The sequence below is a fragment of the Lissotriton helveticus genome, chromosome 5_1, assembly GCF_964261635.1.
Source record: "Lissotriton helveticus chromosome 5_1, aLisHel1.1, whole genome shotgun sequence".
Classification (NCBI taxonomy): domain Eukaryota; kingdom Metazoa; phylum Chordata; class Amphibia; order Caudata; family Salamandridae; genus Lissotriton; species Lissotriton helveticus.
The window spans coordinates 1,803,585,108-1,803,612,648 of NC_136065.1; the positions used below are offsets into that span (position 1 = coordinate 1,803,585,108).

At 43.0% G+C, this 27,541-nt stretch overlaps 1 protein-coding gene across 9 annotated transcripts in view; it reads right to left on the reverse strand.

Moving 5' to 3' along the window:
• Nucleotides 1-27,146, reverse strand: part of ACBD4 (acyl-CoA binding domain containing 4) — a 454,150-nt gene extending 427,004 nt beyond the window's left edge. For 3 of the 9 annotated variants that reach the window (XR_013594975.1, XM_078645127.1, XM_078645130.1), the window contains exons 1-4: nt 27,039-27,146; nt 15,248-15,343; nt 12,489-12,609; nt 12,291-12,375 (exon numbers count right to left, since the gene is read on the reverse strand). Coding sequence is in view for 6 of the 9 variants with exons in the window: in XM_078645127.1 (XP_078501253.1) it covers nt 12,291-12,375; nt 12,489-12,609; nt 15,248-15,329 (288 nt within the window). In the remaining 3 variants the exon portion in view is untranslated. Of the gene's footprint in view, nt 1-12,290; nt 12,376-12,488; nt 12,610-15,247; nt 15,451-16,418; nt 16,513-27,038 lie in introns of those variants that run through there. The other 6 variants (XR_013594976.1, XR_013594977.1, XM_078645128.1 and 3 more) reach the window with 5 other exon arrangements.
• Nucleotides 27,147-27,541: the final 395 nt, after the last annotated feature.

Below are 27,541 nucleotides of genomic sequence, written 5' to 3' on the forward strand. Positions count from 1 at the left end.
TAAATATCACAGATGATATGATCCTGGACTATTGTAAGGGGCTGTCTGACGCCATGCGTTCTGTGTCCCTCCAGGTGCAGGCTGCCGAGGTTCCAGCGTGCCAGGGCCCTTGCCATGACCTGTATCCTGGGGACTGGGTCCTGGTGAAGAAACATGTGAGAAGAAGCTGCTTGGATATTCGTTGGCGTGGGCCCTTCCAGGTCATCCTGATCACAAACACAGCTGTAAAGGTGGGAGGCCTGCCCAATTGGATCCACGCGTCACATACGAAAAGGGTTCCAGCACCTCTGGAAACAGCTCCTCTCTCGGATGGACGTCCAGCTGAGGACCGAGAAGCCATAGAGGGGGCTAGCCAAGCTGTAGAGGTGCCAGCGGAAGCAGGGAACGAGTCTGACCAAGCTGAGGACGGTCAGTACAACAGTGAAACTGAAGACGCTACAGAAGGAGAAAGTAGCTGGGAGTACGAGTCAGACCCTGACAGGTCTGAGAGAGAGCAAGAACAGAGAAGAAGAAGAAGGAGTAGAAGGGCACGTGGAGAAGCAAATTGGCCGCAAAGAAGGAGCTCTAGCCTGAGGTCAACTCCAGAAGCAACCCTTCCTCCGATATCAGAAGACTCAGACCTAGAAGAAGGTGCTCAGGGTGCTGAAGCACCGGACCGAAGAAGGTCAAGAAGAGTGCGTGTGCCTAACAGAAGATACTCCACACCTGAGTGGACATATCTGGCGTCAAATGTCTGTGAAACCGGAGACAGGGAGGATCCGAGCGGTGGTGGTGTCCAGTTCTGAGCCCATTATCACCGTGGAACTACGACTGTTGGTACCCGGTGTCGAACAAGAAGGGTCACTAACATTCATGCTCCCCAGACCTCCCCGCCTCAGCAAGTTAAAACACATGTTTCTTACAGAATTGCAATTCCCCGACTTTGGTACAACGATAACAGCACATGAAGAGCACAATCTTCGTTTGGAAATACTGAACTATGCTATTGAAGCTGCAACCACAAATCTGATAGTAGACTGTTAAAGGACTTTGTAAATAAAGCAAGCAGAAAAAAAGAAGATTACCTAGCGCCCAGGAAGCAGAGAATGTTAGGGAACTTCCCTTGAGCGGATGGAGAAGGGCTAGGGTTGTCTTTTTGAACTGTTAAAGGACTTTTGCGAAGAAGGTTGTCAGCCTCCAGCTGTGTGGATTCTAAAGACAAAAAGGATTGAAAAGAGACTGTAAAGGAACGAGAGGAAAAGAACTTTTTGCAAAGATAAAGAGAGAGCTATATCGTCTGACGAAATGGAGGCCGGCACCCCGAACCGCAGAGCTAAATGTATTATAGGTACACTAATAGTAGGAGTGATAATATTAATAGCTTTAGTGGTAACAATTTCTTATGTAAAGGGAAATGAAGAAGAGGTAAAGGTAACTGATGTGAGTTCTGTAGTAACGCTTACACCTATTGTTGCTGGTGAGAAAAGGGAAAACACTCAAGAGAAAGCGTTATTGGCTGCAGAAGCCCGCAGGTTACATGTAGACGAGTCCCAAGGAGACTTTAGGTCAAATGCTTATGCTAAACTTTTATATGAATACGTGGATGCCATGGAGGTTAAGGATTGCTACGTCTGCATGCAGTTGCCGGCGTCTGTAGATGAAGGAATTCGCTATCATCACCTCCCTCTGACATATGGCATTACATGTAGCTTATTGCTTAGTATATTTTATGAGAGAGATAGTTTTGAATACTATTTCTCAAATTATGATTCAGTGTTGCCGGAAGTCCCAAATTATAAGCAGATGAATAAATGGGATTACTGGAAGAGTGAAGACAGATTGGCCAAGTTCTTCATTCCTTGGATTACTTTAGATACTTCACATGCCCGTAGAAATAACCTGACATGCAAGGTGTCAGAAGTCGAGAAGAAGTTCATAGGGCAGGTGGATGATCGTTACAGGAGACAAAAGATTTTGAAAAAATCAGGACAAGGGAAAACAGATTGGACCGAGGAAGAGAAGTCACACCAGAGAAAGGGTAGTAGTGGTCCAATAGCTTTAGATAAAGCGCAGAGAGGAAAGTTATGTCTTCACCGAGCCAAAACGTATTATGAAAATGTATACGTAGGTGAAGTTGACTGTGAACATGCTTTTAATTTAGAGTACTACACTAAGGATTTCCTGAAGGGAATGCAAGTGATTCCAAATGTGTATTTTGTATGTGGAAGAAATGCTTACGTGAGACTACCTGACAACTGGTATGGATCATGTTACTTGGCAATTGTCTTCCCCAAAATATATCATGCACAAGACTTAGTGATCATTGAGGGTCAGACCTCATCGAGGGGAAGGAGAGATGTAGGTGATGCCGAAATGGTTGGAGATGTCTTTGGAGCTATGTTCCCTCTTTTGGGAATAATCCTTAATGATGTTAAAATTAGACGACTGGCAACAGTTGTCGACAGGTTGTCTGCCAGCACTGCTCAGTCCTTAATGCTGGTAGAAGGAGAGATGCAATCGATAAGGGCTATGGTTCTTCAAAATCGGCTTGCATTAGATGTCCTACTAGCAAAAGAGGGCGGAGTCTGTAAGGCTTTGAAGGTCCAGGAATGTTGCACTTACATTCCAGACAATTCAAAACCCCTTGAGAAGGTTATTAGGAACATAACTGATATTCACAAGGAGATCGAAGACTTGAGTAGAGAAAATGTTTGGGAAAAGGTGGGCCACGGAATGAGTACAGTTGGAGGGTGGCTTTCCACCTTAGGAAAAAGCTTTGTTTGGTATATCCTAAAGCCTATCATCATAATATTGATCTGTGGGATAATATTGTGGGGATTGGTGAGGGTATTCAAATGGTACAGAGCAAGAAGGTCAGAAAGGGCCCAAAGAGAGCAGCTGCAGAGATTGGCTGCCATACAAGATAATCAGTACAGGAGCCTGAGGGCTCTGGAAGCACAGAGAATGCCAGCAATAACTGCAGTTTAAATGTTGGTGATGACCCCGAGAGGTCATCAAAGGGGGGAACTGAGAGAGCGCAAAATGATTTAAATGTATGAGTACATCACACTTACCTGTAGTAAGCACAAATCATGAAGAGAAATGCCATGAGTGCTAATAGCATCTGCAATTATATTCTGAATGTATAGCTAATATAGAGATTTAAGTAGAAGTGGAACTAATACAGAAATGTGTGACATTATATGACTTTATTAGATGTGATTATTTTTTGAATCCATGTCGTGAAGCTGCTAAAACATAAGATGGTATGTGGTTAAGAGCAGAACGTGGTAGGCCTCAGGGCCAGAGCTGGAGCTAAGAGGAAAGGTGTTTCTTTTCACGACACAGATTGTTTTAACGTTTGGTCATTGCATTAATGGGCCATGATTTATAGAAATGTTTACTAAATAATAGAATAAGAGTATTAACATGCTTTAATTAAATGAAGAAGTTGAATGCTATAATCATAATGAGAAATATTGTAGGCCTGAAATGTTTTAATGTTGATTTACACGTACATGTCCGGGCTGAGAAATGTTGCAAGCCTTTTTAGAAGTCTATGAGAGTTGGGTTCTTGGCGGCAGATATCTGTCTGCAACAGGAAAGGGGGGATCCAATTATAAATGAATGAATAGAGGTCTGTTCAGTAGACGGCCCAGACATGGAGGAGGGTTTTGGAATGTTTAAGGGGTATCAGCGGGCCGGAGAAGAGCCTGAGAAGCAAGGTCAACTCTAACGTCTGAGGCCCAATACAAAGCATCATGGAAAAAGCCTGAAGTTGCACCACGTGAGAGGCGTTTCGCAAGGGGCGTCTCAAATGTTGTTGACTGTTTTGTATTAGGGACAGCACCCCTGGGTGGAGTTAGAGCAGAGACCTGAGGACCCTTTAGAGAGCGGATGGGTAGGCAGAGAGGGGTCATGACTGGAGAACTTTAGGTTTTCACCAAGAGACTTAGAGTGGGTGACTTCCCTTGGGGGTCATTCATTGCTGACACCTTTGTTAGGTTGGGATTTGGTTAAGTAGGGATACCATCTAGAACAGGGTAGGGACGCCTAACCTGTGTGTGTTTTCCTCCAACCTAAATGAAGGAGAGATATGCGTCTATGCTGATAGCTTTATTATTCTTAGAACTTGTGTTAGTGATTTCTGTTGCTCGTCTGAGGGCTTTTCGAGAGCACATGTATGTAATTGGACCTGTGTATCTCGTGAATCTCATTCTGAGATGTCTGTATTTGCAGCTTATCATTTCTTTACAATAAACTTTTGAAAGCTAGAAGTTGTCCGTGATCTTTGGGAGTAGAGTCCTTTATTGGGTGAACTAACTTGCAGATGGGTGTACTGTTTTCCTCCTAGACAGGCAACAAAGGTTCAGTCGACCAGATCGAGGTTTGGATCAATAGATATAAGGTATCGATCAAAATCTCGCCCTTTCAGACGCAATCCACATTGGGGAGACCTCCTGTGGGTCCCTGCATTCCTTGCCCTGCTGCCCCCTTGGGGGTGGGGTGCCAGGGGCTTTAGGTTGCTCCGACGAGTTGCTGGGGCCTGCAGAGGGGGGCAGCCTACATGATGGTACCGGATGCTCCTGAGGCCGGAGGGTGACTGCTGCACTGTACCCCCGTGGATGCTGCGTCGTGTGGGCCTCCCTTCTCCTCTGCCTCCTTGGAGACTGTGGGCCAGGACTGTTGAGGCCACGTGCTACCCCCTGTTAGCCTGCTGCGGGCAGACTGGCCCCGGCGCTGCCCACTGACATGATTGTGGCCTCTGATACGGAAGAGACACGTCGCCTCCTGGTACTGGCATACGCAGAATTGCGACTGGACTCCTTGGAGGAGGCCGAATAATTCAGGAGAGCTTCTACCCAACGGGTTTATGACTCTAGCGATACATCTGGCAAACTGCTCTACTGGCTGGCAACCCGCACTATTTCCATTAAGGTGGTGCCCGCCATATTGGATCAAACCGGCGGCCGCCGCCTAGTGGACCCACCTAGACCTTTGCCTCCTTCTACCAAAATCTTTACACCCGTTGCCCCGTCTCTCCGGCGGAGGTGGAGAACCCTATTCTCTGAGACGATCGCTGCCCTCCATCCCCACTTCTCTATGTAGGGACTCGGAGCAACCACTGACCACCGAGAAATAGACTTGGCTATATCTGACCTATACTACAAGAAGTTCCAGGATATATTGACCCCTCACCTCTTGACTTTTTAACATGCAGCAATACAACAGGGTTTGTTAACCCCCCACACCCCTCAGCTTGGACTGTGTCACCATTGTGGTGCTCCCTAAAGAGGGCCTCCCCACAGACCAGTGCTCCTCCTACCGCCCTATCTCACTTATCAACGCGGATTTAAAGATTTTTGCTAAAGTCATGGCGATCCAGGTTGGCTCGCTCTCTTCCGCCACTTATCCACCCGGACTAATGTGGGTTTATGCCAGGCAGGAGCGCACGTCACTGCATTCGTAGTGTGCGGGCAGATCTCTCTCAATGCAGGATCTAGAGGGCACCCTTGTATTGCTCCTGGTAGATTTTCCAAGGCCTTTGATATAGTCTCTTTGGACTTCATGGACGCAGTTTTGAGGCGGGCGGATGGGCCTGGGGAAAGCTTTATGCTGGATGGTTCCTCTTATCCATAAAGACCCTGTGGGATGGGTCCGGGTGAATGGTATCTTGTCGGACCCCTTCCGAGTCCAGCGAGGTACACTTCAGGCCCGCCTCCTCTCCCCGTTATTATATGCATTAGCTATTGAACCCGTGGCATGCCTTATTAGCTGCAATGCACGGGTGTAGGGATAGAGCTGAGGTGGAGTCGAGGATCTCAGAGCTCTACACAGACGACATACTCTGGTTCCATGATGACCCACGGGCCTAAGGACCAGACCTATCATCTGGAACTCTACTTGAGGGGCTTCGAGAGACTCTTCTGCCTCCTCTATAGCGTTTAGTTGCCCCAAGCGCTAGTCTTGTGCTGGAGGGCAGCCCTACATTTTGTTCATTGGGACCACCGCCTGAAGGGTATGACTCCCCTATGGCGGGGTACGTGGCTCCAACAGCTTTCCACCCTTAAAGGCTTCAATCATTTGAACCGCATAGGCATCTCATACCTGGGAGATGTCTACAGGGGAGATAATTTGATGTCCTTCCAAGACTTAAAAGACCAATACACCCTCACCAACATACAGTTCTACTGATTCCTTTAGCTGCGACATGCACTGTGATCCCACATTACCACGACAATTCCACTGCTGAGTATAGCCCACTTGAGGCTAACATTTTCCTGTGGCATCTGGGGAAGGAAGCAAACTCTATGATCTATCAGTCTCTGATTTTTAGCGCCTCCAAGGGCTTCGATTCCCTTCGCCAGAAGTGGGTCACTTGGTTTGGAGACCTGGATGAAACTGACTGGAGGGAGGCCTGCCTTGCTCCTCGGCAGCTAATGATTTCCTCACGTTTTCGCATGGTCCAAGTGAACTACCTCCCCACCACTTACATCACCCACTCCACATCCAGCGATGTCGCCCTCAACCCCGGCTGCCTGTGCAGGTGCAGGTGCGTGCTTCCCACGGCTGACTTCTTTTACACGGCCTGGGATTATACCACACTGCGTTCCATTTGAGCTGGGGTGGGCTGAGACCTTTCGGTGGTCTTGGATCGTTCCCTTGGGTTGAACCCCCATACTGCTCTGTTTGGGATGGTGGAGGAATTGGGGGGCCCTTGCGCTAAGCGGATTCTTGTCGGGTGGCATATCTGGTGTCCAAACGAGATGTGGCCCAATTGTGGAATCAGCCTACAATACCCTAAAACCTGAGGTGGTGCACAGGAGTGGACCGGTGGTTGCAACAGAAAAAAATCATTTATGCTGCATCTGCATGAGGATATCCCAATAAGCACAACAGGGTAAGTGGGAAATGGTGTAATGCTGTGTTTTTCTTCACTGTGATTATGTTGAATTTGTATATCTCCCATTGCACTGCTCGAATTGCTTGAATTGCTTGTGACAATGGATGTACTTGTTGTAAAACTTCAATAAAGTTGGTTATAAAATGTATTTTTAAAAAGGACGTACATAAATTATTGAATGATATGGTTCACAAGGAATCCAAAAAGTTGGTTCTTTTAAGGAGCTCTAGTGTTGCTCTCTGTGTGAGTCAATCAATCCTCGAAGGGCTCGCAAGATGATGGACGGAATGTTGCACAATGGCAAAACATTCACCCCCAGTCACAGATCTGGGTTTAATCCATCGATATTTTGCTCACCAAGCCACCCCAGTTCAGACATGGCCATATGCAAATCAGTCTTGACCCTGTGCCTCATGGGAACAGTCCAGCCTGAGCTGCCAAGCCATGTCTTCTCTGGACTGGAATCAAGCATCCTAGGACCGGTTTCTGGCTATCAGCCGTCTTCAGCCAAGATAGCTTGACTCCAGTGGCCTAGTGAGCACGGGACCCACGTCTGGGCATACCCTTCCCACATAGGGTGAACAGCAAAACTCACAAAGAGTGACGCTAGCGCTCCTTAACCCCTTCCATGCTCATGACGAGCTCAGCTCGTCATGCAGTACACTGCTCATGAGCTCGTCATGAACAATGGAATTCAAGGGAGGTCAGCATCCGGGATGAATTGCTGTAGCATTGAAGGTGTTAATAGAACCATCGTTTTGGATTCCTTGTGAACCATATTGAAGAGGCTACACACCATTCATTTTGTCTTGTCCTGAAGAAGTCCTGCATTTGATTCTCAACTATAGCACAGATTTACCAGGATCGAAACATCGACACTTAATTAGAAGTAGTACATTCCACAGTGACCATTACAAAGTGTTTAAAGAAAATTCTAGGTACCTGTGAGAATATATATTTGCTTTTCACTCCGTGCTTGAATGTTTTTTGTCATTTATTTTTGTATCCAATACATTTGTTTTGATGTATATACGTTATACACGTTATTTCACTTTGTCTCACTCCTCACTAGATATAATTGTGTGTAGCACTTGCTTTTCTATGAACGATCATTTCTTTTGACTAAAATAAATCACTGTATGCCACAATTAATTTGTGTTATGTTACTTATATCAGGTGTTTAGATAATTTTCTCTAGAAACATTTATTGATATCCCAATGGAGTAAAGGGAAAAATGACTTTGAAGTTACTTGACTTTGTAAAGTGAGTTGTGGCAGAACCACTGATTGCTTCATGTTATTGTACCCAGGTTCTGCACGATTCTGGGTATCCCCATTGATTAATACTGGCATCCAGTCATACGGCACTGAGTAATAAAAGTAATTCAAAAGTAACTTACTTGCTATTTTACTTAAAATCCCATTCAAGTCTAACAATAACAATATTGTATTTACAAGTGATTGCATTTCTCTGAAATACTGTAAGTCAAACCATAGTACATTTACATTATCAATTGAAGTGTTTTACAAGCAGCATTTATACTGTAAAGTAGTTATTGTTTACCTGAGCCAGGCTTGCTTGGTTCTAGAAATAAAATAACTAAAAGAATATCTTTATACAAAAACAATTGGTCTGAAGTTCAGTCTTTGTGTGTGTGAATTCATTTGCTGACTGAGTGTGTACAACACATGCTTAATATAGTCCTCTGATACTGCCTTACTGTTCGACCACACTACCACAAATAGAGAGTAGGGTTCTATCTAACTTTACCTCTGCCTACCTTTGGGGTTCCACTTGACTATGTGCACACTATACCTCACTTTGGTATAGTATACGAAGCCAGCTTCCTACAAATTGTCAATTTTAATGATAAATGTTTACTTCAACTTCCAAAATAGAAGGAGGTTGGAAAAACCAGAAAATATGATCGCCCTCTTGGAAGATCTAATTAGCGAGAACATACCATCAGACATTATGCTAGGCGACTTTAATATGCACAACCTCGGAGAAGGCAACACCAGCACAAAAGCACCCTGCAAAGCAGGCCATAAATTCATAAGGCTTACAAGTTCTTAGTCATTGCTTGAATCAAGATTTAGTGCTGATAGTTTCTGATTATCATTTTCTTACAAGACTAGTCGAGTTTGACCACTTGGTGTGTCTAAGAGAGAGGATTACTGTGTTGGATTCCTTCTTGTAGTATAAATCATTGATATGAATGATCCAAAAAGTAGGGATGACCCCATTCTCTTTTTGTTAGGCTTTTGGAGTGTCCAGGCCTTTTATGAACTCCAAAAACTTACTTTGATGTGTTTGACAACTGAGCTTATTAAAGGTTAGCCACAGTTGGTTGTTATAATTCCTTTTGCCTTCCAAAGTGGGTTTCAATAAAGATTTTGCAGATAGCGACTGATGAGGTGTTCCTCGATGATAGATCCTATTTCATTATTGTTTCTTTTTAGAGAGTGGATATCAGATTGCAACTTTTTTAGTGTGCTTAAGTACCAGGAGTGTTTAACTCCATCATGCAGTAGAGACAGGTTTTGGGGAGACAGAGACAACCGTATCAATTACAATTTGTCGAAATTTTACTTTCGGTGCTGGAAAGGCAGGGGATTCCATGATCATTGGCAACCTGTTTTCGAATGATCAGAGTTTTTTCAAAGACTATTAACTCTGTTTTTATTAGAATTTAATTTTAAGAAATGTTAAGCCATCCAGCACTGAAATACCTTCAAACCATCTGAAGGGAGATTGAAACCGATTCAAAGAGTTGATCTAGGTGTAATATGATGTGTCTGCATATAAGTGGACTTTGCAACCTAAAGACTAAATATATTAATTGATAAAAAGTGGCAATAAGGTGGACCCCTGCAGTACTCTGGATGTTATCATACAGTCTTCAAATGGGAAGGTAGAGAGAGAGCTTGGCCCTCTTAGTGAAAGCGTAGAGAAAAGACAAACCATTCCAATATTGTTTTACCTATACCTATTGCTTTAGATTTATTGAAGTTCTTATGATCAACAGTACCAAAAGCTTCAGAGAGAACGAAAAGGATTTATTATTATTTTTTGGGTCTTATAAGGCGCAACTTAGCCCAAGGGCATCAAGGCGCCAAACATGACAACGTGGGAAAGACAAACATCCAGCGGAAGTCTTTAAACACAAAGAACAAACATGCAACAGAAATCTTTAAGCACCAAGAACAGAATCTACGGATAGGAGTGCCCGAAGTGCCAGGTTTTCAGTTGTTTATGGAACAACCCTGGCAGAGGTTGGGAAGCCAGGATCACTGCCATTGGGTGACACTCCAATCCTCCAATGCCATTAGTGAGGCCAATTCTGTATTGTGATTTTGGAAAAAAATAAACTAATACTTATCAAGGTTATTATTTTCCTTCAGATATTCTTAGAACTACTGGGTCACAACTTTCTCAATACCCTTTCCACAGGTACTGTTTCTTTGAGATACAGTATTGTTCCTTGGGGGGGGGGGGTGCTCTCCTTTACCAGGTGTCTAGCACAAAGCCTACTGATGAGATTTTCATAAAATTGCAGATGGTTATTTATCATTGAGGAGAGGAGTTGGTGGCAGATCAGATTGGGCCGGGGTCCAGTGGTAAGCCAGATTTTAGCAGATTTTAGTTCTCACAGAGAGACTTCCAGTATTGCTTTTCAGGAAGGTTGAATGAGAACAGAAATGTGGCTGTCTCGAGCATAGAATTGCATTCTTGAACATATTCTGATGCTGACAGAGCTGCAGCAATTAATGTATGAATCGAATGAATTTTAAAAATAAAAAATGATGACAGCTTATTGCAGATGTTTTGAGAGGTAGGTAGGGACTGGGAAAAGCAGACACGCCTAGTTTAGAGGTTCAGGTCTTTAAAACATTTATTATTTTAAGGAGAGGATGACAAAACTTCAGAGGATACACACGACAGCAAAGCTATGTCAATACTTTTTTGAACTAGTACTACAAATCATTACGATCACTAGTTGCTTGAGGAGATGAGAATTTACGTTAGGGTAATATGTACTACTTGCCAATGCATTCTGGGGGACTTCACACAAGAATTCCCAGACACAGGCTTCTGGCTATATCTCATCTGGAGCACAAAGCAACAAACAATCCACCTTGATTCGTCTCTAAACAGTAAAACTGAAGAGACTCAATGGAAGGACAATGAAAAAATCTAAACAAATGCGAACAGTTTATGATTAAAAAAAGAAATGCAGACCATGTTCTTCAGGAAACCGTCAGCCTCCTCTAAACTCCTTCTCCCCTTTAATTTTCACAGGGCATCAGGTTCATCCAAAGAACCAAAACACAACAAGCCCTCAACGAAGAGTGTTCACGAGCCTTGTCAGTATCAACATCTTGACTACCAAACACCAAGTCACTTGTAGACGAAGAAATGGAACCCACGTTGACAAAATCAGAAGCCGAATCACGGAGATACCATAAAAGACGCATTGTACCCCGAACTAGACATGCTATGAAGTAGCCAAAAAGCAACATGTATAGCGCTTGACAATAAAAGTTACATGAATAGTTAACATACAATAGTTTAACCAACAACTGCCAATCATTGTATTGCTTACTTCTAAGCAAAGAGTTAATAATAGTCAAACTTGTGGTAATGATTTCTGATATCATAAGGGGCTACACAATCACAGGCAAAATTCAAATTATCTTCTGACATCGCTATAAGTTAACCACATGGAAAGCATTTTTCAGAATGATTGCTAATAAAAGGGGCTGGCCAAGAGGCCTGCAAATCTGAGAGTAACGCTTGCCAATGTGGCCAATTGTAGGGTGCTCTAAATTAAATAAAACAAGCTGATTGATCCTAAAAGATCTCTATGCAAGTGCCAAGTTACAGACTTAGAAAACAGGCAGACAGATGATAACCTCCATGTTTTATTCCGCCTGCCTCCTTCAATAGCACCTTCTGACAAATGCATGGAATCCCCCTTTTTCTCAATCCTTTTCATTATTACTGGTTCTTTCTACTTGTCTTAGATTACATGCATAAATGTACTGATTCTATATATACACCACATGTTAAGAGAGGTTAATACATACGTTCATTAACCCTTGTTTGAAAGCATATCGTCTAGTGCTGCCCATTAGTTTTCCTCGCTTCAGTCTCATCCCATGACCTTCCAATGAGAATAGACCTGCTCTGTCCATCCTTTTTATTAATTGACTTAAGTGTCTCTCCTTGTATGCAGCTTATACATATTGATGATTTAGAGTCACTGTCATAGCACTAGTAAATGTTGCATTTTGTGGTGTGTTTTATACCCTAACCCTGTCACTTAACGCCTAGGCGCCTCCGAGTATTTGCCTGCGCCCTACAAATATATAAATCAAATCATAAGCAAAACGAAAACAGTACCTTCTGAGCAACTCTCTTCATCTCCCGAATGTATGCTGCCATGGCCTCGTCCTGACTCAGACTACCCAATGCCTTCCAGGCATCCCTGGAAAGAACCAAAACATGCCAATATAATGGTGTATAGGGAAGAAATAAATGTATCACTGCCCTAGGAATGTGTAGCACAATAGTTCTGACATCACGGACAGCATATCTTACCATTTGTAGCGACCAATCGGGTCCCAAAAGCCAGGCCTCGGGATATTGCAGGGCCCTAGGGTGGCCTGCTTATAGTAGCTGTAAAACCGCAACATAACCTCATAGGAAGGACGATATGGACCTATGTAGAAATCACAGAGACAAAACATAAGATAGATTTAAGCTTCCAAAATACTGAATTAATTCAAAAAAGCAATTCCCCAACGACCTAGCTTGCATGAACCTCACTTCAGACCAGGTAGACGAGTTTTATTGCAAGGCAGAAGATCCTCACATATTTAATTACATGCCTAACTTTTGACCCCACAGCTGGCCTACTATTCTAGCGACAGAACGTCATAAAGTTCAGCTAATATGCACAAATTTCGACCATAATATTCTTCTGTTATGCCCACCGTAGCCGAATTTACAACATTGCTTGTAACAGAAATCAGTCACTGTGCTTATTACAGAATGGCTTCTTGGTCATTGGTAGTAGGATCACACAAAGCTCTGAACCAAAGTCCTGACCAGTAACAAAGCATGTGACTGCACCTCAGTACAAAACTACTATCTTGGTACTGAGGCCTCCAATTCGTCTGTAGCTCAGTCTATATATGTAGAATGCTGCCAGTTAAGCACACTGAGATTACTGCACCTCAATTTGAAACCCCACTACTATGGATCTGTGTGATAAGATGGTTCTCTTTCAAGAGCACCATTTCACGATACAAAAACAGTCAGGGCACACTTCTGCTCCAAGAACCCTGCTACCCCCAATCAGTCTTGGACTGCCTGTGCTTTTCACCCTGCTCTGCAGTCTGCTGTCTTTGGGCTAGGTCTGTGTCATACATACACCACATATAATGCTGTGATGTGGGGAACTCTGCCATTTGAAGATACCACTGTCAATACACTCAATGTGGAACCCAACAATGGTGAACTGTGTGACGTTGCTGTGATATACCGAACTCAGCAACTTGACACAGGGTGTGATTAATACATCCCCATGAAGAACTTGACACATGCAGGGATGTGGAATTCCTATAGCCTGACGCCCAGGACATACTGTTTGGGGTCAAGGGCAACAAGTTTTACTTTGTATTTTGTCCTTGGGACAAGTAGGCCCAACCCCCTGAAGCACAAACCCATTGGCTGCCAGATTGCAGTGCCACATTAAGGGTCAGGGAAGGGCAATGCATGCAGTTAAGTTAATGTTTGTGTGTATTTGTTAATGCTGTCCAAACTTGTATGTATGGTTCATTAATTTAAAGCCTTTATTATTAGGCAGTGGTGTAAGTAAATGTAAATTCTGACTGCAATACTGACAGTGGCTCCAGTATAGAAGTGTGTACACATGGTTTCAAAGTTTAGCAATATGAGGCTATGCATAATGCTGCCAAAATGTTCTCTGATTAGATGCCAATATTTGCAGAAGCTTGAAAGCAAGATTAATGATCCTTTGCTTTCAATATAAAATGTTCCTAAAAAATGAAAGTACGGAAAAAAACCATTTTGCTAAACTACTGTACATTTTCAGGTACCATCTCTTTGCAGCATCATTTAGTAAAATGTTTTGATGCATGCTAGTATTTACCAAAAATATTCCTTTTGGAAAATCAGTTTAACCAGTTTCCATAAGGTTATGGGAAACATAAAAATAAACAAGCATTGGCAAAGCCAGTAGGTCTGAAATTGGTGGTCAGCTTTTTAGTTTTGTCAATGCGTGACTTGTTTTGGCATGGTTTTTATAAAACCTTACTGATTTGAGATCTGCCGGGCCCTCACCATTATAACAAACATTGGCAAAAGCAAAAATTGTTTTGGGACTCAAAAAAGCACGCATTGCCTCATTAGTTATTGGCTCTGAACAAAACTACTTTGTGTGCCGATATGCTCCTTGTGAAAGGTGCAGAATACGGTCACTCACAGTGAAGCCAGCCGATACAGAGAGAGACAATTTTAATAAACACAAAAGGTTATGGTTAACGCCAGACCAAATTAGTGGCCCAATTATTAAAGAAAGTCTCAAAAGTGCACCCTTGTTATATGTCCTTGAAATAAGTGCAGCTATATGGCTTTTGTAAATTCACAAGAATTTACAGTAGTAGGGCAAGAAATTGTACTCCTAGAAAATATTTGTGAACTGAATTTTAGCATGAGCAAATATGCATGTGTAGATTTGCTCATGCGAAAACCTGATTGTTTGCAAGTTCATTTTTCCTCCAACCACTGTTTCCCCAACTCTGGAAGAAGGTTTACGCTTGCCATTATCAGGAGTAAATTTCCAACATTTCTCAGTATGGGGAAATATTAGAGAAGAGTTGCTGAACACCCTTAAAACATGCAAGATAGTAGGTTTGCACAGACTCAACAGGGCATTCCAACCCTGGAACTATTGCTTACCACTACCTTCAGTCCCAGTATGTAGATCTGCCGAAACGTGGCAATATAAAGGGATTGCTAGTATTCAAACACTACTATGGTATGAGCCCTGGCATAATCCAAGAGGCTATATAAGAGCTCTTATATAATGAGATTGCGGCCATAATTTGTCACCGAACAACATGGCACCAAAGGGACAAGTGGATTTTGTTACAGGACAAGTAGATTTATGAAGCAACCTGCCCCATGGACAAGTAGATATTTTAATAAATTCCACACCCCTGCACATGTTATCTATATGACAAAACTACTTCAACACAAAGCTTCTGCTTGTCGCTCTGTACTCTACTTATCAACATGGAACCCCAGTTCTTGCAGCTCTGGCTTGGACTCACCATTCTTGGGTAAATGCTGTATAACGTCCACTGCAGCTTGGAACTGTTTTTGATGTTCTGATCCATCCTGGATTTTCAGCATGGCTTGGGTAGATCCTGAGAACAAGAACAGTAATGATTCAATGCATGCAGTAATAGCAGGAGCACGAGCAACAGGCTGACCCAACTGTGCAGGTCTCGCAAGACAACGAATGATGCACTTTGTCTCTTCTGTTTACTCTAGATAGACTGTATTTAGGGTCATAACCTGATAACATTTACTGATAAAAGTACTTGGCGACAAACACAAGTACAAAACTGGAACCTTTGAGCTTCCCAGGCATGCGAGTGTGTGCTCTTTGTCCCCCGTGTGCAGCTTTTATCAACTGCATACAAATCATAGCTGTTAAGCTGAGCGAGGAGGGAACAGGCACAGTGTAATGTGACTGTTTATCTGTTAGCTGAGGGAATGTTCCTTTGTGAAGCAGATATAGACCTAAAAGTTCAGTTCATTTAATCATGCGTTACTCAGAGCAACATACAATTATGCATTCCTCACCTCATTCCCTTAATGTACAGCAATAGGACCCGAGTTACAGAACAAAATGTTAGGGTCTGATTTAGAATTTAGGGCAAGAACGATTTGTAGACGAAATGCTTAATTCCGTCGAGAACTTCCATCGCAGGACAACATAGTGGAAACATTCCACAGATAGATTTTTCTCATACAAGCATGTCTACTTATCTGAAGATACTGGTTTAAAATGTTCTGAACCAAAGATACTGAATTAGATTCCCACGAGCTTGTATTGAAAACAAACATTTTCATTTGTCTCACAGTGACAAAAAGGATATTTGCGGTTTTCTTCCGCTTGAACCAGGAATTTTAACCCACGTTGAGGAGGAATCAAGTTGGGAAGGGCTCAATCATCTACACATACTAAAGGCGTCAGTGGTGCTGTGGCTGAGCTACACCAAGAAGTCTGGAAGATTGAAAAACCTAGGACATAGCCACTCTCACTTCATAGCAGCCACTGATTAGCCAAGATACCTGCCAGAGAGGAGACCCTGACGTAGGGTTTTTAACTTAAGACAAAACGCACTGCTTTTTTCTTCCATAGAGCCAGTATGGAGTAGGACGAAGTCTCCATGAAAGACTATTCTGGATGAAATCAGGACACAACGTACTTACCCTCAGAATTGGCTTGTAAGCGCCTACAAGGTCTGGTGAGGGAAAAGTCGAGCTGTTCCACGATTGGTTCTCAGAAAGTAGCGAGTGTACCATTCTGATTGCAAGAAAAAAAAAGAAGACAGAGTCACTCAGCTATACTTTATGATTAATTCTTTCTCTACCATTTTTGTCCCTACACTTCTGAGGGAGATTGTCTCGACTCAGGTTACGATGTTTCGCTTCTCCCCACACTTCCTTCTGGTCCCTCGAAATAGTAGTGTCCCTAGTGCACACCTATTAGGATTTGGTCCTAAAGGGTGCTAATGTCCTCCTCAAAAAATAACTTCTACCACTCTTCTTAGAGAAAAAAAAACATTCAAGACATAACTGCCTACTCTCACTAGTACGTTTACAACTTCCTATCAGGGATTTTAAACACAAAGGAGACAAGGGACGCTCCTAAAGAGAAGGAGGCAAAAAGAAGACCTAACAGTAAAAGAATGCAGCTCATCCCAAAACACAGGAACATCAGTGAAGCAGCGTACTCGCTGACAACAGACTGATACCTGCAACATGAAGGAAACACATAGTGTTAATACATTCCCTAATACAGGCTCGAATCCTGCCTAAACAGGAACACATTAAATAGCATTACATGCTGCCACCCTCGAAACAATGCGCATCCTGAAGTATATTGGACTCACTAAAACAACTGTTGTCAAAAAAAGGTGAACATCCAGGGAGCAGGATAGCGATTTTTTTTTTTTCAGGGGTCTGCTGAAGTACAGATGGATGTCGCCGAAGAATAAGAACTTTATGTAGCTCGAAATACTACAATTCAGTAGCTTAACTTCACCACAACTAAAACTACATCTCAGTAGTTTCCAACTCCGTCCACCGCAACTGTATTTGTTCTGATCGGGTTAGTTTGCAGATGTTGGTTCCATGTTTTATGCTGAAGGCTCGCACATTTTTAGGGCTCGCCCCTTTTCTATTTCGCAGAAATAGAAAACAGGGGTGAGCCCTTATGTCGCTGATCTGCTTCTTTCCCCAAAGCTCTATTCAGGCAGCTGATTGGCTCTCTTCAAGCCGGATTCCCAACAGTTCACAAGAAATAGAATCTTGTGACAAGCTCCTCGTGGACGAGCTTGCACGATCCTTCCCCCTGCCAGCAGCATTTGGCACATCAAAGGCTTCCGCTGCCCCGCCCCCCGCCGTCACTTATTCAGGGCCGCAGGCCCTGCCTCGCTTCCCGGCTCTGCTGTAACCACATGCTACTGGACGCCCGTCACTTAGTCAGGGCCGCAGGCCCTGCCTCGCTTAATCCATGCACCCTTTTATTGCCTCGCTTCCCGGCTCTGCTGTAACCACATGCTACTGGACTCCCGTCACTTATTCAGGGCCGCAGGCCCTGCCTCGCTTCCCGGCTCTGCTGTAACCACAGTGCGCACTAATGAAATGCACCTCGAGAGTCACAGTTAGCTTATTTATTTATTATTATTTATTTTATTCGATTTATATAGCGCGTTATACCGAGGGGTCTCTAAGCGCTTGTCCAGGTAGCATCGCTAGATTCCTAATTTGAGCACAAACAGACAGATTTCAAGTATTACCGCCAGCCTTACAACCCCGCCCAGGCATCCTGATATAGCAGAGTTTTTAGCTTCTTGCGGAAGGCCAACAAATTAGACTCCCTCCGCAAATCGGTCGGCAAATTGTTCCATACTGCAGGGAGAGTATTTGATATCGCACGTCCGCCCACCGTAACTAATCTAGCGCGTGGTTGGGTGAGACGAGAGGCATCAGCAGATCTTAATGCCCTGCCCGGTATGTATGGAGTTAGACGGGTCTTGATGTATCCTGGGGCCTTACCATAAAGTGACTTATGAGCAATGCATAGCCCCTTAAAGAGCACTCTCTGTCTCACCGGCAGCCAATGTAGCTGGCGTAGAAGTGGGGACGCGTGCGAGTGCCTAGGTTTCTTAAAGATGAGACGAGCGGCGTCGTTCATCACCACATGGAGTTTGCTGAGAAGTTTTTGGGGCAATCCTATGTAGAGCGAGTTGCCATAATCCAACCTTGAGAGTATCATTGCGGAAACCGCCTGTCTCAAGGTTGAAAATGACAAGAGTGGTGCGATTTTCCTGAGCTGACGTAATAGTCCCACACAGGTTCCGACCACCATACTAACTTGCTTCCGCATGGATAGCTTATCATCCACATGGATACCTAGACTCTTAACCGTCGCTGCAGGTACTGGGGGAGGACCGAGTTCTAAGGGCCAAAACCCATCATGCCAAGGGCTGCCCGCCAAAGTAATAGGTAGAACCTCGGTCTTGTCAGGGTTGATTTTTAGAGAATTTAGTGACATCCAGTTAGTTATGTGCTTAAGGATGTTTTGCAACCTTGTGGACACCCCAGGGACCTCATCCATTTGGATGAGGATTTGGGTGTCATCAGCATAGTTGTATACCTGACAATCCATTTGATTCAGGAGGGCAATCAGTGGTTGTAGGTATATATTGAACAGCAGCGGTGACAAGGCTGACCCCTGCGGCACTCCGCACGATGTTGCCACTGCTGTGGAGACTAATTCACCCAGCTGCACTCTCTGTGTCCTTCCTGACAGGAAGGAGGCAAACCAGGTAAGAGCTGTGCCCTGGATGCCAGAATCTCTCAACCGCGACAGTAGTTGTTTATGACACACGGTGTCAAACGCCGCGGAGAGGTCTAGTAACACCAGTTCTTTGTCCTCCATTTGCTTCAAGCACCTAAATAAAGTATTTCTTGTTCAAAAACGGCTAATATGAACAAATGCCACTCAGCCATGCAACGCCAATCTCACCCACGCAGCTCTACTCACCCACGCAGCGCCACTCAGCCACGCAGTGCCACTCTAAACCACAAGCATGTCTGTGTACTCCCTCCAGCTGGACCCCAGCATATCCGTGTACTCTTTAACAATCACACACACATGCAAATTTGCAACCCCACTCACCCACGCAACGCCACTCAGCCACGCAACGCCACTCATTCACAAAACGCCACTCACTCACGCAACTCATACAGCGCAACTCTCACCCACAACAGGCACACACACTCACATCAACAGCCATCAGTGCACAGTTTCACCAGGCATACACACCACCGGACGACAATGCACACAAGTGTACATCAAAGTCATACAATGTACATGCTGTATTACAATGACCTGTTATCTATCAAAGGTTAACGACATGCACAGTGGTCAGCCTAAAGATAAAAAGTACAAAACAATATCACAATACGTTCAAGTACTGTACTTCAAGATAATTTAAGGTATTCGAAAAACTAGGGAAAGGAAGCTGCCCTGTATACTCGCAAACAGGATATGGTTTCAGTGAACAGAAACCACTTCAAAAATATTAAAAGGCAGGAAACGCGCGAACATAGCGCTCAACCATAAGTGCAAGTTTTTGCAGCCTTCGGTGTACTGTTCAAAGATAGCTAAATAAAAAACAGTGCATTTACTGCCATCTTTAATAGGAAGCAATGTGTGCTCAAGTCCAAACTGAAGGTGTCACATTTCCACTAATTAACACTATTAGCATTGTAAATGCCAAAGTTAGAATTTTCCACAAGTTAAAATAAAAAAATAAAAACTTTGTCATTTAGGGCTCGCCCCTTTTCTATTTCGCAGAAATAGAAAACAGGGGTGAGCCCTTATGTCGCTGATCTGCTTCTTTCGCCAAAGGCTCTATTCAGGCAGCTGATTGGCTCTCTTCAAGCTGGATTCCCAACAGTTCACGAGAAATAGAATCACGTGACAAGCTCCTCGTGGACGAGCTTGCACGATCCTTCCCCCTGCCAGCAGCATTTGGCACATCAAAGGCTTCGCTGCCACATCCACAATTGAAGCTATGATCAAAGGCTTCCGCTGCCCCGCCCCCCGCCGTCACTTATTCAGGGCCGCAGGCCCTGCCTCGCTTCCCGGCTCTGCTGTAACCACATGCTACTGGACGCCCGTCACTTATTCAGGGCCGCAGGCCCTGCCTCGCTTAATCTGTGCACCCTTTTATTGCCTCGCTTCCCGGCTCTGCTGTAACCACATGCTACTGGACTCCCGTCACTTATTCAGGCCCGCAGGCCCAGCCTCGCTTCCCGGGTCGGCTGTAACCACAGTGCGCACTAATGAACTGCACCTCGAGAGTCACAGTTAGTTCTTTGTCCTCCTTTTGCTTCAAGCACCTAAATAAAGTATTTCTTGTTAAAAAACGGCTAATATGAACAAACGCCACTCAGCCATGCAACGCCAAATTCACCCACGCAGCTCTACTCACCCACGCAGCGCCACACTCACCCATGAAGCGCTACTCATCCATGCAGCTTCACTCTCACCCACGCAACCCCACTCAGCCACGCAACGCCACTCATTCACAAAACGCCACTCACTCACACAACCCAACTCATACAGCGCAACTCTCACCCACGCAGCACAATTCTCACCTACGCACCGCAAATCACACCCACGCAAGTCCACTCAGCCACGCAACGCCAATCTAACCCACGCAGCTCTACTCACCCACGCAGCGCCACGCAGCCACGCAGTGCCACTCTTAACCACAAGCATGTCTGTGTACTCCCTCCAGCTGGACCCCAGCATATCCGTGTACTCTTTAACAATCAAAATAAATGCTGTCTGAATTGACAGTTTGGCCAACCGCACTCTTTTGGGAGAGTTACCTCTTGTAGGGCCCACAATAGTTAAATTCAAGCTCTTTATAAACAAATATCAACGCTGTATTCCAAAGTTCAATTTATGCATTGATCTTTATTTGCTGTAGTTCACTTCGTGAAAAGTAACGTTGTTGCATCACAACTTTATGGAAGTTCATGAGTTATTCTTTTGAAAATGTACATATCAGATAGTTCACATCAAATAATTAATCCACATGCCCAATGCATTTCGTGCTTGGAAGCACTTCATCAGGGGAAATACATTTCTGTGAAGTGAATAAAACGAGGAAAAAATTGGTGGAGGGAAGCAGGTCACAGTCTGCGTTAAAACAAACAATGCGATGTGGTCAAAAATAGCTAAACAATGAATAACAATGTATTAGGTAGAATCAGGAGTAAATAATGCTCAAATGTGGTTTAAATAGTGAAAGAAGTCTAAATTAATAAAAGGGTGCAACAGTTAACCCAAATTCGAGTGTGATTCTAAACACATTTTTAAATGGAAAATACGCGCTGTCCTCAAGCTACTGCATGTCAATTACGCGAGTTGTTTATAAAAATTCCAACTTCCAGCGTCTATACTTTGCATCACAACCGTGCTATGAACTAAAGTTGTTCACTCGTTCTTAACGTTGAAGGTCGCTGTGCTTACACTCACCGGGTAATCGGATTGTAAAGGCGTCTAGTTCAAAACCGCCATTCTCAGCTTCTACCGGGTTAGGATGTTCGCGCATGCGCATTGTGCGCGTAATGTGTATTTATCGGCATGTAACGTCCGTAAATGTGAAGTGGACACAATCTGCCATAAGAAACCAATATTCACAATCGAGTAAAGGGGAATATTCGACATGCTTGGTATAATGTGCTTGCTGGAATATAAACAAATAAAACTTCATTTAAACCAAGTACATGTGTATGATTTCTCGGTAATACGCGCGGCCATCTTAAGATGGTTACTTGTGCTTATAGTGCCTATGTAAACAGCAAATATAACACTATCAGGTGAAATGACTGGGTCCTGTTGAAGTTTGTAAACTCTATCCTTATAACATAAACTCCTACTCAGACCTATTGCTGAATTTTCAATGCAGAAAAAACATGATATAAAAAATGTCAATAAAATTAACGTAGCACAACAAGTATTAGAAAGTCAGAGTTCATGACATTCCTGTGAATTTACAGGAAACAACTGTATTCAAGTCGTTCATTAAGCCCCATGGTGTGGCAGGAATTCAACTTTTTGATCCAAAACATCTCACGTTGGATCAATCTTTTTTTGTTATCGCAGCCTTGTTTAGCAGGAACACACTCCAAAACCAAAAAGCGAATTTGGCTGATGTTGTGACCGTTGGTGATAAAATGTACAGCTACTGGTGCCTTTGTAGATTTGTTCCTTATGGTGCTCTTGTGCTCTGTCATTCGAATTTTAATTTTTCTCTCCGTTTTGCCCACATAGGCCAATCCACACGGGCATTTTACTAGATAAACCACGTTTTTTGAGTCACATGTGGCGTTTGTACGCAAGTTTATAATTTTACCTGTGGTTGGGTGGTTCACAGTGTTACCACGGATAATGTTATTACAATGCCCACAATTGGCACATGGGATTGTGCCCGAAAATTTCTCTTTTTTGTTTGGTATGTCTCTTTCAATGAGGTCTTTTATATTCCTTGATCTTTGATAAGCGAATAATGGTTTGTTGAAAATTCCTTTAAAATCAGGGTCTTTTTCGATCATCTCCCAATTTTTCAAAATAGTTTTCTTGATTTGATTACTTGAGTTTGAAAATTTTGATACGAATACTGGTCTGTTCTGGTTTGTTTCCTTATTCTTCCTTTCAAAAATTTGATTAGTTGATGAAATTTGTTTCATCAACTAATCAAATTTTTGAAAGGAACGCAGAATCAATGATCACAAAATTCAGAGAAAGGAAATATCCAGCGACAATTCTAGAAGAAGCAAGAGCCAGAACACAAGCTATCCCAAGAGAGGAACTGTTAAAAATCAAGAATAAGGAAACAAACCAGAACAGACCAGTATTCGTATCAAAATTTTCAAACTCAAGTAATCAAATCAAGAAAACTATTTTGAAAAATTGGGAGATGATCGAAAAAGAGCCTGATTTTAAAGGAATTTTCAACAAACCATTATTCGCTTATCAAAGATCAAGGAATATAAAAGACCTCATTGAAAGAGACATACCAAACAAAAAAGAGAAATTTTCGGGCACAATCCCATGTGCCAATTGTGGGCATTGTAATAACATTATCCGTGGTAACACTGTGAACCACCCAACCACAGGTAAAATTATAAACTTGCGTACAAACGCCACATGTGACTCAAAAAACGTGGTTTATCTAGTAAAATGCCCGTGTGGATTGGCCTATGTGGGCAAAACGGAGAGAAAAATTAAAATTCGAATGACAGAGCACAAGAGCACCATAAGGAACAAATCTACAAAGGCACCAGTAGCTGTACATTTTATCACCAACGGTCACAACATCAGCCAAATTCGCTTTTTGGTTTTGGAGTGTGTTCCTGCTAAACAAGGCTGCGATAACAAAAAAAGATTGATCCAACGTGAGATGTTTTGGATCAAAAAGTTGAATTCCTGCCACCCCATGGGGCTTAATGAACGACTTGAATACAGTTGTTTCCTGTAAATTCACAGGAATGTCATGAACTCCGACTTTCTAATACTTGTTGTGCTACGTTAATTTTATTGACATTTTTTATATCATGTTTTTTCTGCATTGAAAATTCAGCAATAGGTCTGAGTAGGAGTTTATGTTATAAGGATAGAGTTTACAAACTTCAACAGGACCCAGTCATTTCACCTGATAGTGTTATATTTGCTGTTTACATAGGCACTATAAGCACAAGTAACCATCTTAAGATGGCCGCGCGTATTACCGAGAAATCATACACATGTACTTGGTTTAAATGAAGTTTTATTTGTTTATATTCCAGCAAGCACATTATACCAAGCATGTCGAATATTCCCCTTTACTCGATTGTGAATATTGGTTTCTTATGGCAGATTGTGTCCACTTCACATTTACGGACGTTACATGCCGATAAATACACATTACGCGCACAATGCGCATGCGCGAACATCCTAACCCGGTAGAAGCTGAGAATGGCGGTTTTGAACTAGACGCCTTTACAATCCGATTACCCGGTGAGTGTAAGCACAGCGACCTTCAACGTTAAGAACGAGTGAACAACTTTAGTTCATAGCACGGTTGTGATGCAAAGTATAGACGCTGGAAGTTGGAATTTTTATAAACAACTCGCGTAATTGACATGCAGTAGCTTGAGGACAGCGCGTATTTTCCATTTAAAAATGTGTTTAGAATCACACTCGAATTTGGGTTAACTGTTGCACCCTTTGATTAATTTAGACTTCTTTCACTATTTAAACCACATTTGAGCATTATTTACTCCTGATTCTACCTAATACATTGTTATTCATTGTTTAGCTATTTTTGACCACATCGCATTGTTTGTTTTAACGCAGACTGTGACCTGCTTCCCTCCACCAATTTTTTCCTCGTTTTATTCACTTCACAGAAATGTATTTCCCCTGATGAAGTGCTTCCAAGCACGAAATGCATTGGGCATGTGGATTAATTATTTGATGTGAACTATCTGATATGTACATTTTCAAAAGAATAACTCATGAACTTCCATAAAGTTGTGATGCAACAACGTTACTTTTCACGAAGTGAACTACAGCAAATAAAGATCAATGCATAAATTGAACTTTGGAATACAGCGTTGATATTTGTTTATAAAGAGCTTGAATTTAACTATTGTGGACCCTACAAGAGGTAACTCTCCCAAAAGAGTGCGGTTGGCCAAACTGTCAATTCAGACAGCATTTATTTTCATTGTAATAACTCCCCAAAGGGCAGAGGGAGCAGACCGGCCAGCACCTAAAGTACCAAACAATCTGAACTTTTTGAACACTAATATTGAGTGCCACGCCACCCCCCTATTTACTCTTTAACAATCACACACACATGCAAATTTGCAACCCCACTCACCCACGCAACGCCACTCAGCCACGCAACGCCACTCATTCACAAAACGCCACTCACTCACGCAATGCAACTCATACAGCGCAACTCTCACCCACAGCAGGCACACACATCAACAGCCATCAGTGCACACTTTCACCAGGCATACACACCACTGGACGACAATGCACACAAGTGTACATCAAAGTCATACAATGTACATGCTGTATTACAATGACCTGTTATCTATCAAAGGTTAACGACATGCACAGTGGTCAGCCTAAAGATAAAAAGTACAAAACAATATCACGATACGTTCAAGTACTGTACTTCAAGATAATTTAAGGTATTCAAAAAACTAGGGAAAGGAAGCTGCCCTGTATACTCGCAAAGAGGATATGGTTTCAGTGAACAGAAACCACTTCAGAAATATGAAAAGGCAGGAAACGCGCGAACGTAGCGCTCAACCATAAGTGCACGTTTTTGCAGCCTTCGGTGTACTGTTCAAAGATAGCTAAATAAAAAACAGTGCATTTACTGCCATCCTTAATAGGAAGCAATGTGTGCTCAAGTCCAAACAGAAGGGGTCACATTTCCACTCATTAACACTATTAGCATTGTAAATGCCAAAGTTAGAATTTTCCACAAGTTAAAATTAAAAAAATAAACTTTGTCATTTACAATAATAATCCCTCAAACTTTACTAATGCGAGCCCTATTGCATTGCAAATGCTTGTTATATCGGCTTCTAAAACCCACTCACTGACAGAGCCGACTTTTGGGTTAGGCAAGACTGAAACAATACCAATGCGGGGCATGACTAAAGGTTTTCAACAACAAAGGCAGACACCAATCACTTGGATGGCTGGGTCTAAAGACACGGAGGGAACAGAGAGCAGGAAGGAAATAAGAAGGCTCGTTTTCATTTTTTCACTAGCTTGAATACATTAGTGTGCTAATTCACTGGGTGAAGTCTTTTATGCAATCCGATAGTATAAATCCTGCACATGGACTGGGATGAGAGAAGAACATGCGATAAAACTCAGTTCAGGGTCTTCATATACTTAATTGAACTTCCCTCACACAGTTTTGGGAACTGAGAGGTGGTGTGCACCGAAGTAATGTGATGGCGTAGAGGAGACACACGTTTCTAGTTTATCCGGTCGCCTATCGTTCAATACATTATTGCCCGCAGCTTTACAACCATCCTTCTAGACGATTAACGACATAAAGGTTAGTGATTAAGTAAGCCTAACAATACACAAAATTAATCACCCAACCACTCCTCATAATGCTTGAATAAGCAATCCACACAATGGAAAAAAGGACAGTGACGATCATGGAATGACCTGTCACAACAAAAAGCATGCATCGTTCCAAGAAATGTCAGCCTAGGCTAAGAAGACGCACCGTTTAGATAGTACTTATTTCACCAATCTGCGTTTACGCCCTAAAACTTCTTCTGTACGCCACTTGTAATTTGTGTTTCCATTATAAAAAAACTTAGGTTAGACATTTATACGTGTTTGACATTTATCTGCAAGTCGCTTTAACTTTTCCTTCCCTTTAACATTATTTGGTTTTATATTCAGCGCGGCCTGTTTAATGGGGACATAATCATGCAATCCTATGCTTACAGCATTCAAATGTACATGGCGAATATCCGCGTGCTCTAGTTTTGTTGTTTTTGGAACGTTTTTAAAATTGCCTTGCCACTTCAAGGTACTTAGCATTCACGAATCTCATTGGGCATTTGGTGAGACCTCCTCTGCAGGTGGGATTAAAAACATAAACGCTGTATGTGGTCACAGAAAGCCCTGCAGTTCTGTCAGCGATAGGACTAAACGTTCGACAAGGGTACGTGAGAGTAGGACGAAGGGGGTGCCACCTGTCCGCTACTTACACGGACCCTCTGGAAATTCAGTCCACCACCGTTATTAGAGCTTCAAGGCAGCCAGCCACCACTTAGCCCTAATCATTAGTTCCGGGTTTCTTGACAGCCAATCGTCATCGTTGAACATATTGTAGGATTCGTCTGGGAGCCGGAGCGACTTGTAATGTGTAAACTGACCTATGATTGGAGCTTTGGTGACCCCCGCAGCCAATTCTAACAGCTGCACAGTATTCCGAAGTGCTCATTGGCTGTAGCGTCCCACGTGCTTTTGATGTTTATAACTGTATCAGCCTATCCCTCAACGAGTGATTGGCAGTGTTGAGAGATTGACTGGATCTTGTAAAATTGAACTACATTATTTCCAGTTGTGCAAGAAAACGATAATATTTGCGGCTCCCAAATATTACGTTATTTTAAAAACGACTGTGCTATTTTTAGAGTATTGGGCTAGAAATCTGTGCTGGAAAAAGACTCAGACTTTCCTACATGGCAACATTTTTAAAGTGGGAGAT